Source organism: Helianthus annuus, chromosome 8, assembly GCF_002127325.2.
Source record: "Helianthus annuus cultivar XRQ/B chromosome 8, HanXRQr2.0-SUNRISE, whole genome shotgun sequence".
Classification (NCBI taxonomy): Eukaryota; Viridiplantae; Streptophyta; class Magnoliopsida; order Asterales; family Asteraceae; genus Helianthus; species Helianthus annuus.
Genome location: NC_035440.2, coordinates 79486856 through 79506732, shown reverse-complemented (window position 1 = coordinate 79506732; position 19877 = coordinate 79486856). Strand labels below are relative to the sequence as shown.

Sequence of the window (19877 nt, the reverse complement as noted above, 5' to 3'; positions counted from 1 at the left end):
CGGATTGCCATCCGATCGAGTGACCATCCTGCTGTGAACTTGTTCTCACTAGAAATGTCTCGCCAATCGGATTGCTATCCGATCTAACGACCGTTCGATCGATCAACCTGAAGGGTAGAGATACTTCTCTATTTTCAAAATGCTACAACAAAAACTTCAAAGCCATCATACACAAACACACCCTTACCAAATGAATGTCAATCCGACTGAATGGCCATCTGATCGGATGACCATCCGAACGGATGGACATCCGATCGAATGACCATCCGATCGGATTGCCATCCGATCGGATTACCATTTGACACTTGGTTTACTTCTCATCATTTAACGCGCCGTTCATCTCTTATGCTACCATTCTGTGATCAGGCTAATCTCATACGCGCTCCCCTCAATCCAAGACTGTGTTTACTTGGTGAACACGAACTGTGAGTATACTCGAACCCTTTTTATCACATTTTGGGTGTAACATACGTTTCTATCAAATCAAATTAATTGAATGCTTAAACTATTTATCACTTGCGAATGACTGAATTACATATTTACACGTGATGCTAGTTACATATGTGTTAGGACTTTTACTCACGAGGTCCCGCCTTAACTAGTATAGTACTATAGAACCCGACACGGTCTAGTTAGGATGCATAGCAATTGCAATCGCAGCTCGAGAGACTTAGCTGGTAGTATCTGTCTAAGATATGTGTTGAGGTATCTCGTTTATGTATGTGGTAATTCGCAGCACTTTTTATCTACTATGTTTCGCTATCAAAACTTGTAAACTCGCCAATGCTTTTGTATTGACGTTGTTTTAACGTATATTGCAGGTTTAGTCACAGCCTACATCAAATCAAGCTAGGAAGTCTAGAAACTCACCTAAAATCTAGGTTGTCGGATTTGTATTGTTCGAGAGGACAAGAAATCTGTGATAACTTATGTGATTGTATTGTTTGTTACTATGGGATAACAAATGTAATAAATATTGTCGCTTTTAGTTGTTATGGATTCTCTTAAGCAATCTGATTCGCCTAGTGCCACGCCCCGATGATTCCGCCATCGGTTGGGGTGTGACAGATTGGTATCAGAGCCATAATTATAGGGAATTAGGCCAGACTTGACCTAGTCCGGGTCGATGTCTTAGAAACACCAACGGGCCGACTCGTGCGAACCCAGTAGGATTTGTACGGGCCTACTTGATACCCTCGCTTACAACTTCGCGTGAACACCGCATACTACAACTTCACACGAAGAGCCTTTCCTAAGGCTGGAATATTACTTAGCCTTTCCTAAGGCCAACACAATACACACGTTTTCAAAAATATTCGCATAACACAACCGAGTGGTCCAGTCGAGATCAGGCGTGAAAACCAAGAACTCTTGATAGGATCGCTCCCTCAGCGCATTTTTCTAGCACGAGAACTTTTTCTTGAGCTAGGAGTGACATCCCCAACTCAGGGGAAGTCTCCATTTCAAAATCTAGTGGAACTCCCGAATTTATTCGATGAGCATAACCACAGCTAGGAGCGAAGTTATTAAGTCAGGGGTGAGACCCGTATCTTAATAAACCGTTCCACTCTCTATAAAATGGTTTTCAAAAGCTCTCACCAAGGACTCGACCATAACGATGATTCGAGCCACGCGATGACTAGGATGACGAATACCATGAGCTGCATCCCAGTGGAAGCATAGTCTTCTAGGGCAACACGCGTGCACAAACTTGTTGGGTATAGTTGGGTTACCTTGTGTAGTCGACGCCTAAACACCCGAGGCACTCTATCTATCTTTCTAGCATACGAATCACCGATTTTATGCTTTATGGAACTTATTTACGCTTATGTGTTTACAAGTTAAAACTTTACGCTTTATTGATTTCCCGATTTATCGATTTTCGCTCCCTGCTTTATAAACGCACAACTCGCACAGCCATCGCAATCTAAAACGAAAACCGAATGTTCGCAACAAAACTAATGTCTAATTACTCGCTCTCGCTCTCTCTCTCTGCATCGCGTCCTCGCGCTACCTATACAAGCATAAAGGTGTAGTTTACACGAACATATATATACATATACAAACAAATCAATTGTGTGAGAACTTAGGAATCTCGTGTCTCCTATGTGAAATCTACTATGTTAACCGCAACAAGTTTTGATCGCGCTCAATCGCATCGCAAAACTCAGAAATCATTATGATCGAATCTCACTCCTAATCTCTCTCTGTCTAGATGTCTTCTAGCGACTCTACCGCGAGACAAACAGCTAGGAGAAGAGCCAAACGAAGCGCCGAGAAGAGGATTGCCTCGCTTGTGGCCAAGGAAGTGGCCAAGGTCATTCCTCAAATTGTCTCTCAAGTGCACTCTCTCAGCAACTCTCGAGCCTCGGAAGACTCTAAGACGGAAGCGCCGCAATCTGCTTTCCTCTACAAACACTTCAAAGCCTGTGACCCGATGGAATTCACGGGTGAAGGAGGTGTGTCCCAGCTACTCCAGTGGTTCGATTCTATCGAAGTTACCCTTCGTCAGAGTGGGTGTCCCGATAGTTTTCGTACTACTTGCGCAACCGGAGTATTTCAATCGCGAGCACTCGACTGCTGGACAGTTGAAAACGCGGGATCTTCGCAGCTTATGCTCTCTCTTGGAATGAGCTGAAAGAGCTCATGAGGAAAGAGTACTGCCCTCCCCACGAAGTCCGGAAACTAGAAGACGAATTTTGGGAAATCAAGCAAGTCGAAGGTGACAATACTGGCTACACCGCAAGGTTCAAACAGCTTAGCTTAATCTGCCCAAGTCAAGTCAACACTTCAGAAAAAGCCATCACGAAGTACATTCGTAGCTTGCTTGAATGTGTGGGCGATTTTGTCGAAGCTGCAAGACCTGCTACCATCGAAGAAACCTACCGCTTGGCCGCAGAAATCAACGATAAACGAGTCTTGGACGAATTCTTCTCCAAGAATCCTGTCAAACAAGCTCACCAAGCAATCGACATCGATTCTTCCGACGATTCTTTCGACGATTCTACCGATGATTCTTCAAGTGAGTCCTCAGACCTCCGATGATAACGCATCGCTTCAGGAAGCTCAGCTCAGCCGCAAACGAAAAACCATGAGCCCAAACTCTTCAACAACTCAACTGTCGCAACCAGAACCTCTCCAAGCAATCCCAATTCAATCGAAGCACGCCTACAACGGAACTCATCCCCTATGTCTAACGTGTACGTATCATCACCCGCCAGAAGCTAACTGTCGCTATTGCGCAAATTGCAACTAGTATGGTCATCTTACCCAGCACTGCCGCATGGGGCCGCAGAGTTGAGGAATTTCAGCAACAATCGCCGTCTCCGCAGAAGTCCTCCACAACAACATTAGTTATGCTTCCAATGCTGTTGTAATGGTATGATTTTCGCCGTTAATTTCTTTTATATGTTGAACTTGTTTTATTTCTCGACGCAATGTGGACTCTATTTATCTCTCATTCTCTCGCACTCGCGCACCGACTATATACTAGCACTATATACTATGTAATGTGTTTTACCCCTACTATGCGTTCTTGAAACGAGTTGCGATAAACGTGCAAGGGACAACTTAATCACGGGTGCACACGGGATTACTGTGATCAGTGCACGGAGATCATAATGAGTTTCAATAATGCCATAACGTTAAAAGCATGGTTAAGCGTGGTGGATACGCCGCTGGTACTTCCTATATATAAGCGTCGTGACCATGTCGGCACAATGTGACACCTACTCACGGGGCAGAGGCGTGTGGTGGAAGCATGGTGGATACGCCGCTGGTACTTCCTATATATAAGTGCTTCGCCATGCCAACCAATGTTTTGTGAGGAAAGTGCCATACAAGTTGAACGTTATTGGACCAAGTATACTATTAAATTTATTTTCGACATATTAAACTACATCGCAAGTCGTAACAATCTCAATCGCAACTCAAACCGTGTCATCGCTAGACTTTTCGTAAGTCAAACACGCTTGCAATCGCATTATCGCTGTTATCTATCTCGCAATCTCAATGGTTTATTGAGTGTTTCGCTCAATCGCTTATTATGTGTATCGCGCTATCACTTATCGTGTGTATCGCCCTATCGCTTTGTGTATTGCTCTATCGCTCATCGTGTATCGCTTAACCTTTATCGCTATCGCTATCGCTTACCGTTATCTATGTTACCTGTGTTATGCTATCATACATGACCTCGCTTCACGAGACGAAACTGATAGGGTTAAAACATGGTGAACACGCCGCTGGTACTTCCTATATATAAGTGTTTTAGCCATAGCATCAGACTTTCGTGGAAAAGGGCCATGTGGGGCTTAATGTTAGATAAAACTTGTGGTGTTGTTGAATCTAATCAAATCGCATGTTCCCATCGCTTGCAACGCATCAATCGTCACCTATTGCTCGACGGTTATCGCTATCGCTCGTCGCTTATCGCTTTTCGCTTATCGCCGTCGTTTTCGCTTACTATGTTTATGTTTGTGTTGCGCTATCAATTATCGTGTACTGCTTATCGCTTATCGCAATCGCTCGTGTCGCTAAATTGAGTTCGAAAACGACTTCATCGCTCAGTTTGCTCAATCCTACTCTTAAAACTTGGTCCGACCATTCTTCGCTTGGACCAAGGAAATCGAAATCTATCAGTACTATGTCGACACACATGACACAGCTTCACGGAACAGAAGCCATATGGCTAAAACATGGTGGATACGCCGCTGGTACTTCCTATATATAAGTGTTTTAGCCATATTGTCGAACTTTCGTGGAAAAGTGCCATGCGGGGCCGACTTTAAATTTAAAATTTTCGTATATTATTAAAACCTTTGTCTAAACAAAGCTTTTCTTACAAGACTTTTTCAAAAATGTAATCAAAATCTTTGTACAAAACGAGATTTTCTTGTAACGTTGGTGTGACAATCGACTCAAGTTAGTACCGCGTGACGAGAAAAATTTCGTAAAACGAGTTTTAGTCACCCTAAAATCTTTTAGTAACCTAATAAAACTCCTCTCATAGCACTGGTGTGAACATCGAAGCAGTTTGATGCCACACTGTGGGAAGATTTTTCATAAACAAGTTTTCTCCAAACCTTTTCGAATTTGTCAACTTTTCGAGAATTCAAAACACTTTTGGATCGCCATTCGTGTGTTGCCATCTTTTGTATACGAATCTTCTTACTCACCGCCATCGCCCAGACTTCGCAACGCTCTCTCTCGTCAATCTTCAATCGATCTCCCGCTCATCTTGACGCTTTTATCGCTACTCCCACTCGCATCAATCCTCGCAACCCTTCTTGTGGATTAATTTCGGGACGAAATTTCCTAAAGCAGGGGAGACTATAACAACCCGCACGTTCGTGCGTTGTTACTACTCGTTATACTCGTTACGCCTAGCACTAGAGATTCGGATCATAATGTAACTATATCGCTTGCATTGCTACTTCGCAGTATTTTCGCGTATTTCGCATACTTTATCACTATAACACATCACCTCGCACATACTAACACTCACGATGACATTGAGTGAGGACCTATTCTACCCTCCTCGATAGCCGTGATGTGACGCAAGACAACGCATATTCGAAACGCGCAACTCGATTATCGCAACGCAGACTTTGGAATGTGGATATTTATACGACCCTTGTGACTAATTATAATAAATATATGAATGTGTATATATTAATGGGTAACCGAACTATCGCAACGCTTAACGAACAAAACGAAACATCGAAACGCAATTCGCCGGAGACCACCGATCGGATGGCCATTCGATCGAATGACCATTCGATCGAATGGCCATCCGATCGGATTGCCATCCGATCCATTGCACTCCATCACCTTCTCTCCTCTTCAACTATAAATAGCCCTTGTCACATCACTGTTCAAGTGATGCGACAACTCTCACTCGACCAGCACGCTTTGAGGCTATTTTCTCTCGATTTCTCGCGATTCTTGTAAGTTTCTACCTCAAATCTTGCACTTCTATGATCTACACGCACTCCTTCATCTTTTACAACAACAAATCTCACCTTTTCACCGTAAAATCCTCTGATTTGGGGCGTTCTAAGGTGATGTCATCATGGAGTTCTTAGGAACAATGAAGCGTGACCACATCTCATCAAGAACAGTTCAGATCTAATGGATTCCACGGTTTGTAAACACTAATCGCACCTAGATCTAAGCCGAATCTAAGTATTTCAAGTTTCTCTTAAGCTTTCTTAACTTTTTACTCAAAACCGATAGAATTGGAGCTCGTTCAGACCTTCTACTCATTCTATAGTGAAGTGCCGGTTTGAGAACTGATTTCTATCAACGAGATGACCGGTTAACGGGTTGAACACGAACAACCGTCAAGGACAGTTAACTGATCAAACAGGGTGATTCCTATCCGATCTGATGACTTAGCCTTGGTGGGGTTCCATTGTTTAGTACATTGTCACACCGTCTCGATCAAACCGCAAACTTTCAAAAATAATCAAGTTCAAGACGATCAGATTCGTTCGGACGGATTGCCGTCCGATCGGATAGCCATCCGATTGGATTGCACTTGGTTCCACACTTAAACGTTTTCTTCAAACTTGCAAGGCTCTGAACGTCGAACGGATTGTCGTCCGATCGGATTGCCATCTGATCAAACGACCATCCGATCAGCTGACATTTGGAACTTCGACACTTAAACATTTTCATGAGTTTCAAAGAACATCACTTTCTAATGGATTGCTATCCGATCGGATTGCCATCCGATCGAGTGACCATCCTGCTGTGAAGTTGTTCTCACTAGTAATGTCTCGCCAATCGGATTGCTATCCGATCGAACGACCGTTCGATCGATCAACTTGAAGGGTAGAGATACTTCTCTATTTTCAAAATGCTACAACAAAAACTTCAAAGCCATCATACACAAACACACCCTTACCAAACGAATGTCAATCCGACCGAATGTCCATCCGATCGGATGACCATCCGAACGGATTGACATTCGATCGAATGACCATCCGATCGGATTACCATTCGACACTTGGGTTACTTCTCATCATTTAACGCGTCGTTCCTCGTTTATGCTACCATTCTGTGGTCAGACTAATCTCATACGCGCTCCCCTCAATCCAGGACTGTGTTTACTTGGTGAACACGAACTATGAGTATACTCGAACCCTTTTTATCGCATTTTGGGTGTAACATACGTTTCTGTCAAATCAAACTAATCGAATGCTTAAACTATTTATCACTTGCGAATGACTGAATTACATATTTACACGTGATGCTAGTTACATATGTGTTAGGACTTTTACTCGCGAGGTCCCGCCTTAACTAGTATAGTACTATAGAACCTGACGGGGTCTAGTTAGGATGAATAGCAATCGCAATCGCAGCTCGAGAGACTTAGCTGGTAGTATCTGTCTAATATATGTGTTGAGGTATCTCGTTTATGTATGTGGTAATTTGCAGTACATTTTATCTACTATGTTTCGCTATCAAAACTTGTATACTCGCCAATACTTTTTTATTGACGTTGTTTTAACGTATGTTGCAGGTTTAGTCACAGCCTACATCAAATCAAGCTAGGAAGTCTAGAAACTCACCTAAAATCTAGGTTCTCGGATTTGTATTGTTTGAGAGGACAAGAAATCTGTGATAACTTATGTGATTGTATTGTTTGTTGGTATGGGATAACAAATGTAATAAATATTGTCGCTTTTAGTTGTTATGGATTCTCTTGAGCAATCTGATTCGCCTAGTGCCACGCCCCGATGATTCCGCCATCGGTTGGGGTGTGACAATGTCATTTTGTCTTTCCAAACGGCCACAAAACACACAAGCATGACAAAGCCAAACCGCCAGTGAACATGTTTCAAAGAAGAAAGAGACTGATGACAGTGAAGATTTGGAAGATGAATTGTTTCTATTTTTATTTTTTGATTTTTCTTTTTCTGTTGTTTGTTATGTATTTTTTAACTTAGAGTAAAAAATACATTATATCAATAAAACGCCAAACAGTCATAATGCTTGTGAATGCCATAATGCAGTAAAACGCCAAAAACTCCCAAACTATAATAAAAGTAATTTGGAGAAGTATTATTAAAAACTAAAAATGGAAAAAAAAGGCCAAAAACTACTTAAAGCCATTAAAAACGCCAAACTTGGGAGATGGAAAGTCTATGACCCTAAAAACTCATAAAAAGCTGAACAAAAACAGTAAAAATACACACAGTAACTGAAAAGACGACTACTTTATTAATATCATTTATTATAAATAAAATCCCGCCTAAACTACGCGCCAAAAACATCCTATAAGAGAGACGTCTCTGCACAATCAACTGATCACAAACCAAAAACAACGCCATGTTTCCTAGAAACCATTCACTTTAAAGCGCCAAAAAATAGTTAAAAAACACAGATGCGGAACCTCGTTTCTTCTATATTGAGTATTGTTCTGAATGAAGTTTCACTTAATGGATTCTTCTCTGAGGTGGGTATCTCTATAAGCTTTTGCTGAATGAGATGGACAAATATTCATGAAAAAGAGACTGATGACACTGATATGTCATCATGTCACTTTGTTCTTGATGGATATATGGATGGCATGAAGGGATCAATACATTCGAGTAGGCGTTGATCTTCAACATGTCAGCAAACAAGTATATATCAAACCACAATAAAGGATGCCACAAAAATAAGCATCTTTTAAAGACGTGCGTTATGTAGGAAAATAAGGATCTACATAAGGTATTCAAAACAGGTTCAAAACACCAAAAAGGTTAAAGTAGAAGAGGCCGATGACAGTGAAGATTTGGATGAGAAATTAGATTAGAATTTTTAATTTTTTTTTATTTTCTATTGTTTGTTATCTAATTCTCTGATGTTTATTATCTAATTCTCTACTAATAAAAAAATTGAGTATAAAACGCCAAAAACTACAAACACCAAAACGCCTGATAGTGTGAAAACTGTAAGAACGGATGCTAGCAAAGCACGATGTTGCTATATAAAACGAAAAAAAACGCCAAACAAAGTACTACTGGAAAAAGCAACACTAATTGACAGATGAAATTGAACGAAACACTAATTGCAAAACAGTAAAATGAAGAGACGGTAACATTATTGTCAAACATTTATTATATTAAAAGCCACTACATGGATAATTGCAATTTATTTATTTTTTCAAAACGCCATAATTGTCTGTCACATTATAGGACTGCATCCTACATGGCGCAAAAAAAAAAAATAAACATCAAGAAAATTACTGATGTTTTTTACATTATAGGCCTGCATCCTACTTGCCACAACAAATCAAAGCCATACTTAGTTAAAACGCCAAAATATTTACTATGATCCTGATATAAAAACAATAAAAACGTTGCGTATTTGTTAAACGCCAAAAAATGGAAATGTGATGTGACACACGTTTAAAAAAAGAATTTGAAAGGACAAAAAGCCCCTCCGCCCTTCTCTATGTCGCGTAATACGTGTTGGTATATATGGTAAGGATTTAGAGAGAACGGTGAAAAGTGTGAGAACGGTGAGAACGATTTTGGTGGTGACATGTGGCATTGATTCTAAATTACACTAAGGGTAATATTGTCAAAAACCCACTCACATGAACTGGGTGTTCAAATAAAACGCCATAAAAATACCCAATTCAGAAAAAACGCCATGAAAATACCCAGTTAAAACGCCATAAAACACCTAGTTCAGAAAAACGCCATGAAAATACTCAGTTGAAAACGCCATAAAACACCCACTTCAGAAAAACGTCATGAAAATACCTAGTTAAAACGCCATAAAAACACCTAGTTCAGAAAAACGCAATGAAAATATCTAGTCTAAAACGCCATAAAACACCCAGTTCAGAAAAACACCATAAAACCCAGTTAATTTTTTTTCGAAAAGTATATCAATAGTATACTCGTTGGAAAGATAAAAAACGCTGAGTTTTATGGTGTAATTTTTTTTCGAAAATAATCACGTATAAAAAAGTTATTGTCATTTAAATATGATGGGGGAAATGGCATGTGATTAGCATGTGCACCTTTGTTTGGATATTCCTATTTTACCCCTCCTGTTAGTTCCAAGGCCCCTATTATTTACAAAAATGCCAACGCATCAATCTCAGCCACAAAACACTAAGATCTTATGGCTGAGAATCGTTCTCACCGTTCTCAAACTTTCAGGCGTTCTCTCTAGATCATGTTCCTATATATATATATATATATATATATATATATATATATATATATATATATATGGTAAGGTTCATGCGAGAACCACCCTTATTGCGAGAACCAATGTGAACACAAAATAAAATATAAAAAAAATCAAAAAAGCACTCAAAATTTTTTTTAATATATTTTTTATAAAAATTCGCTATATTTCGTTACAAAAAAAAAATATTTTCGAGTAACAGTTATCCATGCATATGTATCATTACTTCGACAAATTCGGTAATATATTATCAGGAATAGACAATTGCACTTTAATTTACAATACCATCTGTAATACACTACTTTTTACATTACCAATATTCAAAATGCACATGTGCATCATTAGGTATAGCCATGATATAACATGTTTTGGTACAAAAAGTTTGTGATTTTGAATGGAGAAGTAGGCCCATATACATGTTTTTTGGTTAGTTATATCTAGTGGTTGATGGTTTGGTTATAGTTGTCAATTTATGATGTAATATGTTGATTGGATGGTATAAATGGTGTTTACATACATGTAATAAAGTGAAAATATTGGTAATGGTATTGTATTATGGATGGTATGAGGTAATGGTATTGTATTATGGATGGTAGGAGGTAATGGTAGTGTATTATAGTTGGTATGATAGATGAAAGGGAAAATGTATTCAAAGTAGTGTACCAAAACACCTTATTTCATGTTGATACATATAGATGCACATGTGCATTTCTAATATTGGTAATGTAAAAAGTATTGTATTACACATGGTAGTGTAAATGAAAGTGCAATTGTCTAATATTTGTAATGAATTACAGGATTTGTAAAAGAAATGACAAAAATGCACATGTGCATGTTTGTGTATTATGGATGGAATGATAGATGAAAGAGAAAGTAGTGTACCAACACACCTTATTTCACGTTGATACATATAGATGCACATGTGCATTTCTTATTTTGTTAACATAAAAAGTAGTATATACACATGGTAGTGTAAATGAAAGTGCAATTATCTAATATTTGTAATGAATTATGGAATTTATCAAAGAAATGATACAAATGCACATGTGCATGGATAACTGTGACTCGAATTTTTTTTTTAATTTTTTTTATTGTAAACGAAATATAGCGATTTTTCCAAAAAAAAATAGTAAAAAAAAATTGGGTGTTTTTAGATTTTTTTTAGGTATTACTTTTTGTGTTCACACTGGTTCTCGCAATAAAGGGTGGTTCATAACGGATCCTTCTCCTATATATATATATATATATGGTTAAGATCGTGCGAGAAACACTAAGCTAACTGAGAAACTTGAGAAGCATTCTGAACCACACATTTTCCCTAAGCTTTTCGTAATATACACATATGTATAGTTTAAAAGTGATTATATACATAGTGGAGGGTTCGAATGAGAAGAACTTTTTTTGTAAGAAGAAAAAAGAAGAAGTTTAAACTAATAAGAATATTTCATTTAATAGTTGCATTTAATTTTAGTGTAAGGATATAATTGTAAACTTACATAGATCATTAATTTCTAGTTTTCCTCTTTAATAGCTAACTACTTTATATTTGTAACTTATTTTGAAAAAATATATTTTTTTTTTCAAAAAAAAATTAGAGTGTTGGACAAATTACTAGGTGTGTAAGGTAAATTACGAGTTGTGTAAAATAAATTTAAATATGTGTAGGATAAATTTTTAAATGTGTAGGATAACTTTTTATGTGTGTAGGTAAAAAAATTAGTGTAGAGAATGATAGTCATTATGATTAATTAATCAGTTTAATATAGTATTAAATGAGATGAAAGAAAAACTACTTAATATTTTACAATTGTACCCTTTGTTTTTTTTCTTCTTAATTAAATTTTCTTCTCAGATGAACCTTCCCCTATATACATATGTGTATAATTCAAGATTTGATAATATACATATATGTATATAGTGAATTTCAAACTATACATATGTGTATATTACGAAAAGCTTAGGGAAACGTGTGGTCCAGAATGTTTCTCAGTTTCTCAAATAAGGTGTACCTCTCTTAGGATCCCTACCATATATATATATATATATGATGGATCATGAGAAAACTAGTTTAAATAAGAAAACAAAAAAACTAACTAAAAAAGCCTAAAAAACATACCAATTTTTGTTTTTACAATCTTATTATTTTTTTCCACAGGTTTTTATATATAAAAAAGAGTAAACTTCCGTTTTGCTCCCTGTGGTTTGGTCACTTTAACGGTTTTGCCCCAAACCTTTAAAAATAGCCATTTTACTCCCTAATGTTTTGGTTTTGTTGCCAGTTTGCTCCCTGTGGGGAGAAAAATGGAAAAACAAACAATTTGAATGGAGTTAGAGGCGGGGAGCAAACTGACAAAAAAACCGAAACATCAGGGAGTAAAATGGCTATTTTTAAAGGTTTGGAGCAAAACCGTTAAAGTGGCCAAACCACAGGGAGCAAAACGAAAGTTTACTCTATAAAAAAATTTCAACAAAAAAAAATGTACTGCACATGTGCAATAATACGGAAAGCCTAAACCACTTAACTCACCCCCCAAAAACCTAAACCCCCCCCCCCCCAAAAAAAAAAAAAAAAACCTAAACCCCCCACCCCCTCCCGAAAACCTAAAACTAAACCCTAAACATAAACCGAAACCCCTCCCCCCCCCCACCCAAAAAAAAAAAAAAAAAACTAAACCCACGCTCTCCCCACACCAAAAAACCTTATCCTAATCCTAATCCTAATCCTAAACCTCCAAAAAACATAACCCTAAAAACTAAATTAAACTCAAAAGCTAAATTTAAGCATGTAATGCACATGTGTAGCACACATAATGCACATTTGCAATACAAGTTTTTTTATTTTGAATTATATATATATATATATATATATATATATATATATATATATATATATATAGGGAGAAGATCATGCGAGAACCACCTCTTATTGTGAGAACCGCGAGAACCAATGTGAACACACCAAAAATGCCTAAAAATAGCTAAAAATCACATAAAAATTTTTTTTTTGATTTTTTTAATATTTTTTAGGTTAAAATCGCTACTTTTCGAATCAAAAAAAAAAAAAAAATTTTTTTTAATTTTTTTTTTTAAAAAAAAAAAAAAATTTTTTTTGCTTCGAAAAGTAGCGATTTTAACCTAAAAAATATTAAAAAAATCAAAAAAAAATTTTTAGATTTTTTTTTTGATTTTTTTAGATTTTTTTTAGATTTTTTTAGGTTTTTTGGGGGTTTAGTTTTTAGCATTTTAGCTTGGGTGGGGGGGGGGGTTAGGTTTTTGGGGGGTGGGGGAGGGGGGTTTAGGTTTTTTGGGGGGGGGGTGGGGGTTAGGTTTTTTTTAGTTTTTTTTAGGTTTTTTTAGGTTTTTTTTAGCTTGGGGGGGGGGGGTTTAGGTTTTTGGGGGGGGGGGGGTTAGGTTTTTTTTTGGGGGGGGGGGGTTAGGTTTTTTTTGGGTGGGGGGGGGGTGGGGGGTTTAGGTTTTGGGGGGGGGTTGGGGGTTAGGTTTTTTTAGGTTTTTTTTAGGTTTTTTAGCTATTTTAGTTGTGTTCACATTGGTTCTCAAGGTTCTCACAATAAGGGTGGTTCTCGCATGAGCTCCTCCCTATATATATATCTATACTATATATAATATACATATCCAAAGGACTTCTTAAGGTCATTGAAATTTCCTTAAAACACCCCTAAAGCATAATGTACAAGTCTTTTAAGCACCAGAAAACTTCACTTTCTACTTATACCCTTTCCCCTAAACTAGACACGCGGACACACAAACTAAACTAGGGTTTCTCTCATCTCTCATTTGGTCCGCCTCTCATCCTCTGCTCTCTCTCTATGACGACTTTCAGGCCTCTCTCTCAGATCTCACCAGATCTGTGAGGATTTCACCAGATCGAGAGGTAACCTCCTTTTCTCTCTCTCTCTCTCTCTCAAATTCATCAACAACGCTGAACCACGGGGTACTGTACAATCGATTTTAGGGTTTGCCATTTCATCCATCTCCCTGTTTCTCTCTCAAAGAAGATCTAGGGTTTCTCTAGGCGGAGCCGAGCCACTGGCTCACTGCGACCTCGTCGGCGGTTTGATACTTCCATGGAACCAAATAGTCCGAGCCGTGTAGGCTGGTATTGTGTTCTTACCCTTTTCTCTCTTTTCGTTTTTGTTGAACTGATTTCGTTTTTGTACAGCTCATATCACCAAATCCGGATTCAGTGACACTCTTTTCGTTTTCAGGAGTGAAGAACAAGCAGATCCGGTATCCTGTATGTTCGTAGACCTCATATCACCCCGGTATGTATTTGGTATTTTTGTAGAGCTAGGGTTTTTTGTATTTTTCAGATCCGTAAAATGATGATTTGGGAAATACAAATCAATGCCGAACTTGATTTCGTTTTCCTCAGGTTAACTTTTTCTCTGTCTGCATGTTCACCGAGTTTTGTGTCAGATTTGTGTCTGTAATGTTACGATTTTGTTTAATAATGTGTGATAGTGAATGTACAGGTGCAGATCTGGAGTTTTGATGCTTTAGTAGATTTTGAGATTAGAACGAAATTAGTGGTTGAATTTATTGGTTGAATTGGTTCAATGTCTTGTTGAACAATGTTTAAAAAGAGGATTAAGTGAATTTATTGAGAAGTTTGAATTGGTTAGTATGAAATGCTTGCTGCTTAAAAATAGAAAATAAAAATCATGATCCTCTTTTTAGACATTGTTCAACAGGACATTGAACACTTTGACAAACAAAAACCATTGTCTTGTCAACAAAGTGATGGCAGAATTAGCAGCAGCCAAAGTGAAATCAATCTTCATATATCCAATAAAATCCTGCAGGGGCATCTTTGTCTCAGAAGCACCCTTCTTTTCCACTGGTAATTCATCCAGTCTCCCCTTATATTACTTTATACATCCAATTTCTGAATTTCATGTAGTTCAAGATTATATGAAACTTTCAACTTGTCAGTTTAAATTGAAATGTTTGGATTGAAATTAGTGAGATGTAGATTTTGGTGACATGGGTCTGGCTTAAAGGAACTTTGTATGTTTGATGTTGATAAAACAGGGTTTAGATGGGATAGACAATGGATTGTTGTGAATTCCAAAGGTAGAGCCTGTACACAAAGAGTGGATCCAAAGTTGGCTTTAGTTGAAGTAGAGTTGCTTCAGGGTGCATTTGTTGTTGGTTGGAAGCCAAAGAAGGGGTCTCACTTAGGTAAATGACACTCTCAAAACTTTTTTTTAATTAAGATGATATAGCTTTGGATTGGGCTTAGGATGGCCCCACGTCCCCCTCGTTAGATATAAGAGGGGAGTGTGGATCAACTTTTAAACGATTTCTCTTCAGCTGAATACTGAATATTATAGGCACAAATTGCAGTATGAAAGTACTGTACTTATGTGTATGTAGCTTAGATTGATAGGTATTGTGCATATGTGTATCTATTTGTTTTTTACATTAAGGGTATTTTAGACATTTAATAGTTTTTGCATATGTGTATCTGTTTGTTTTACATGAATGTTTTATTTGAAGCTGGGGGGTACGGTTAAGAATTCGCTGCTTGCTGGTTCACATAAATGGATGGATTTAGTGGTAACAATGGAGTCATTGTTCTTGCTGCTACCAACAGACCTGAGATTCTTGATTCGGCTTTTCTTAGACCGGGGCGGTTTGACCGACAGGTTGGTTAAAAAAACAAGACAAACATTCCCACAACAAAAGATTTGGTTTGAATTCTATGGTCATTTGGTGGTTAACAATATGATTACTAATGGGTCAAACAGGTTAACTTTAAAATCTTAGTTAAAACTGAAACGAGTCAGGTTGATAAAAGTGACCCGAAGTAACTTTACATGCTTACAACCTCTTGGTCTAGATGATTATGTGGCAGCTGGGTTGGGTAACGGGTCAACACCCTATATGATTGTGAAAATATATTTTTAAAAATATACAACACACTGTGAGGGGGGTCAACTGGGTTGGGTAACGGGTCAAAATGGGTAATTCGGTTACGGGTTGGTTATGATTTTTTTAAATTCATTAAAATACCTTTCATGTCAGTTATATCATATTTCATTTGTTTAATCCAATCAATATTACCATGTGTTCTGAGGTTTGAATCTTGTTATATTTCCGCTTTTATATAAAAGTTGATGCAAATAATTATTAAAAACTCTGTTCATGAGGTTTTGATGAATAGTTAGTTTAATAAAGACTGAATCTTTGTTAAATTTTGCAGGGTGTCAAAGGATTCTATGCTCCCGCTCTTGGTGGGATCTTGTTGTCAATTGGTTTTAAGCTTTCCATAGAAGATTTCGCTCTTGCTTTCAAAAGGTCACTCTATATTCGCGCTATTACTCACCTACGTTTCGGTTAATTCAAAATACATGTAATTAACATCCAAATATAAGACGGGTTTTAGATTCTGATCGTGATCTTATCATATTTGCAGGCCTTTACCATTATCCATGGGGTTTCTAGCCCAATACGCATTAAAACCGGCTCTCGGTGTATTTGTGGCTAGATCATTCGGTGTAGCTCCCATGTTCTATGCAGGATTTGTGTTAATGGCGTGTGTTTCGAGTGCACAGTTGTCTAGCTATGCTAGCTTCTTGAGCAAAGGGGATGTAGCTTTAAGCATTTTGTTAACCAGTTCAAGTACCATCGCCTCTGTTCTTTTCACCCCTCTTTTAACTGGTCTTCTCATCGGTTCCATTGTCCCTGTTGACGTTATCGCAATGTCTAGATCAATCTTACAGGTATTAATCAAATTAACACCCGGTGATTGTTATAAACTTGATTCAAAGTTCAAACCCGTTCAATCCATTTGTTAGGGGTATGCACGGTTCGGTTCTGTCCGTTTTTTTTTTGGGTTTTAGCAACGGTTTGGTTCAAATACCCCTTGATCTCTTTCTGGCAGAAGAGGAAATTTGCCGTCAAAACACATATTTTAGTTCTTTCTTAACAATGCAAGACCGTATTTTGAAGGGTGTAATCGGCAATCTAATATTTGCTAATTTTACAAATGCAGTCTCATCCATGGTTAGCAGATGTAGATAGAGAACTATGCAGACTCATGGACTGCAAAAAACTATCATTAGAAGCCTGCACACACGCCGCACAGAATGGAAGTTCTTTTCTTCGAGCAGTTGCAGCTCAGGACCTCTATCGCCGGCTGTTTCTTGGTCTCGGACAATCTTGCAGACGGGTCGAGACAGTTTAGAAGTGGGTTAGGTGCAGCATCAGAGGAGGGCGGTTGGAACACGGTTGGAACGCAGCGTTGATACCACTGCACCTACATTTGCCACCACCGGTGTCCTCTTCACGAATAGGTACCGAGATCACTTTCTTCTTCCTTACAAACTTTGTTCTGTAATTTTGTTTACCGACCCAACAATTTTGACAGCCACCACTCGCCGTGACAACCACCTGGAACTGTCGCCGTTTGTTCGAATCACCTTCTTTCACTGTTCGACACAACCGCCGGCGACTATCCATTATTCGAGGTATTAATTATGATCTGGTTCATGACATATGTTTCTATAGGCCTAAATTTGTTTCCTGTGACGAAAGGTTTACTCAATCTAATATTGGTTTACACAAGATGAACATACTATATGTTTCAATGAGAAAAATAGAGTTTTGTTTGTTCGTTTTTCCGCTACTGTGTATGTATCTAGATATGATTTGTGCGTGTTAATGATTAGTATCCATTGTGATCGTTGCTGTTGCGAAGTCGCTCAAAGCCGCGAACTACAAAGCGGCGGTTGGTTTCAGCAGCGTGTCCAGCAATCGACATGTTCTAAATCATTTGTTTTGGATTCGTTTCGCCCAACAATTAAAGTAACCAATAGGACCACCATTGGTTGATTTAATATGAAAAATGAACACCACATATATGTAAATTAAACTGGAACTTTAAGTTTTGAAACTGTTAAGTCCAAACGGCTGAACATAGGTTGGACATAAGAGTTCGAGACCTAGCCCATGCGTTTGTTTAATTACAGTAACTTATTATCCTTGCTCCCTCCCATCAATTAAATAAGGTATTCATAGCTTGTATGGTTTGTAAATGACACGAGTCTTTCTTATATACCTCCATTCATAGCTACTTTTATGCGTGAAATGATGTATGCGGGTCAATTCAGCTTGGCCCGGTAAGTTTGGATTCATACTAATTGACGCGTTACACAATTTTTCTACCCGACAAGTTTTGATTTTTCCCATATTAATCCAGGTAGGTGTGCATGCTGAACATGGTTACTCGAGAAGCCTGGCTCGATTTGCGGCTAATATGGGCCCCGTTGTCTGGGAAATCGCGTCAAAGAAAATCAGAAAAGCTTTGCTGCCAGGTGTCACGTTCGGTCCTGGTGTTGTTGGTGAACCCGAACCTCCCGCCCCATCTATATCATTTTTGCCATCTGAAAATTACAGTTATACCCCCAGGTTAGCCAGTAACGATATTCTAAACAAACCCGAAACCCCATCCACTTCAGGACCAAAATCTGAAGATTCTGAGGTAAAAAGTAACAAAACCGTACCCCACATAGGTAAAAACGGTTTTAATGATGACCCAAGGAGTTATCTTTCAAAACGTGGTACAATTGATGATGCACAAGGTACAAAAGGTGATACGAGTAATCCTGAAAATCCGTCATGCCAGCAAGTACCATCAATGAACCACAGACAGTTTACAGTTCCGGTTCCACTGGACCTAAATGTTGGGGTTCAGGACCATCTGTCTCACCAGGATACCTTGGACTGAAGATTGGTTCACCTCAGCAGCCGGATTTAGCGTTGCAGCTCTGAGTCTGTGTCGGCTCTTGTGTTTGGGTTAAGGAGGTTGTGGGTCATCTGGTAATGGATGCAAGTTAGTCTATAGTGTAGGAAACTGTGTACAGATTAAGGATCTCCTTGTAACTTTGTACTCAAGATTGATTGTAGTATGATGAACCTGAACTAGAAATAAAAAACACCAGCATTGTTTTTTTTTTTTCTGACATTTTTTTGGCATAAGTTGTTGTATGTAGGGAACCTTGAAAATTTCACTTTGATGTACTATACTCTTTAAAACCTACCCTTTAATGCATCTTACATTCAAGGTTAGTTTTTGCTACATGCTATTAAGTTGTGCAAGTTTGAACAACTGGTGTCTTTTATGAATGGTAAGTGGTATGCATATTTTGTGTAATATGCACTGTTATATTTAAATGGTTGTATGATATTACAAGTGGTTTTGATAGTTATGCTGAGATCGGGGATGCTGATATGTGACTTCCTCTGGTGCAGTGATGGTGCATTTTCAGTAATGGTATTGCATGTATCATGTGGTACAGTAATGATGCATTGATATTTTTGGTTGCTATGAGATGATTAAATTATCTTTTGGTCATTTAGATCCTAGATCGGACTATAGCAATTGACCAGTTAGTTTCATAAGTTGCTTGCTATTCTAATGGGTAACATTAATTTATTATATTAGTTTATATTCTAGCAAATTGATGGTAAGGTTTAACCATAGCAGGTGACCATCAAGATCTTAGGTTTGCTACTTCAATTACACAAGATTTAAATCAATATCATGACATTTATCCATACATACATGAATGACGTGTGCTTTAGAAGGTTGTACACCTTCAAAATACACTTTCAGGGATATTTCATGAGAACTTTCAGCTTTGTCTAATCAATAATCA

General features: G+C 38.1%; 1 protein-coding gene across 11 annotated transcripts; it reads left to right on the top strand.

The window, feature by feature from the left end:
• The first annotated feature begins 13929 nt into the window (after positions 1-13929).
• LOC110873038 (probable sodium/metabolite cotransporter BASS3, chloroplastic) lies at positions 13930-19287 on the top strand. 11 transcript variants are annotated; one of them, XM_022121961.2, is made up of 11 exons: positions 13931-14086; positions 14168-14311; positions 14421-14477; positions 14907-15055; positions 15247-15396; positions 15715-15863; positions 16421-16515; positions 16634-16940; positions 17213-17513; positions 17588-17687; positions 18419-19287. In XM_022121961.2, exons 6-9 carry the CDS (start codon positions 15759-15761, stop codon positions 17402-17404), a joined length of 699 nt encoding a protein of 232 aa, XP_021977653.1. In that variant the 5' UTR covers positions 13931-14086; positions 14168-14311; positions 14421-14477; positions 14907-15055; positions 15247-15396; positions 15715-15758; the 3' UTR covers positions 17405-17513; positions 17588-17687; positions 18419-19287. The 11 variants fall into 11 exon arrangements, 10 of the variants coding, with proteins under 10 accessions (XP_021977653.1, XP_021977652.1, XP_021977647.1 ...); XM_022121960.2 differs by having other exon boundaries at positions 14893-15055; XM_022121955.2 differs by having other exon boundaries at positions 14688-15055.
• The last annotated feature ends 590 nt before the right edge of the window (positions 19288-19877 follow it).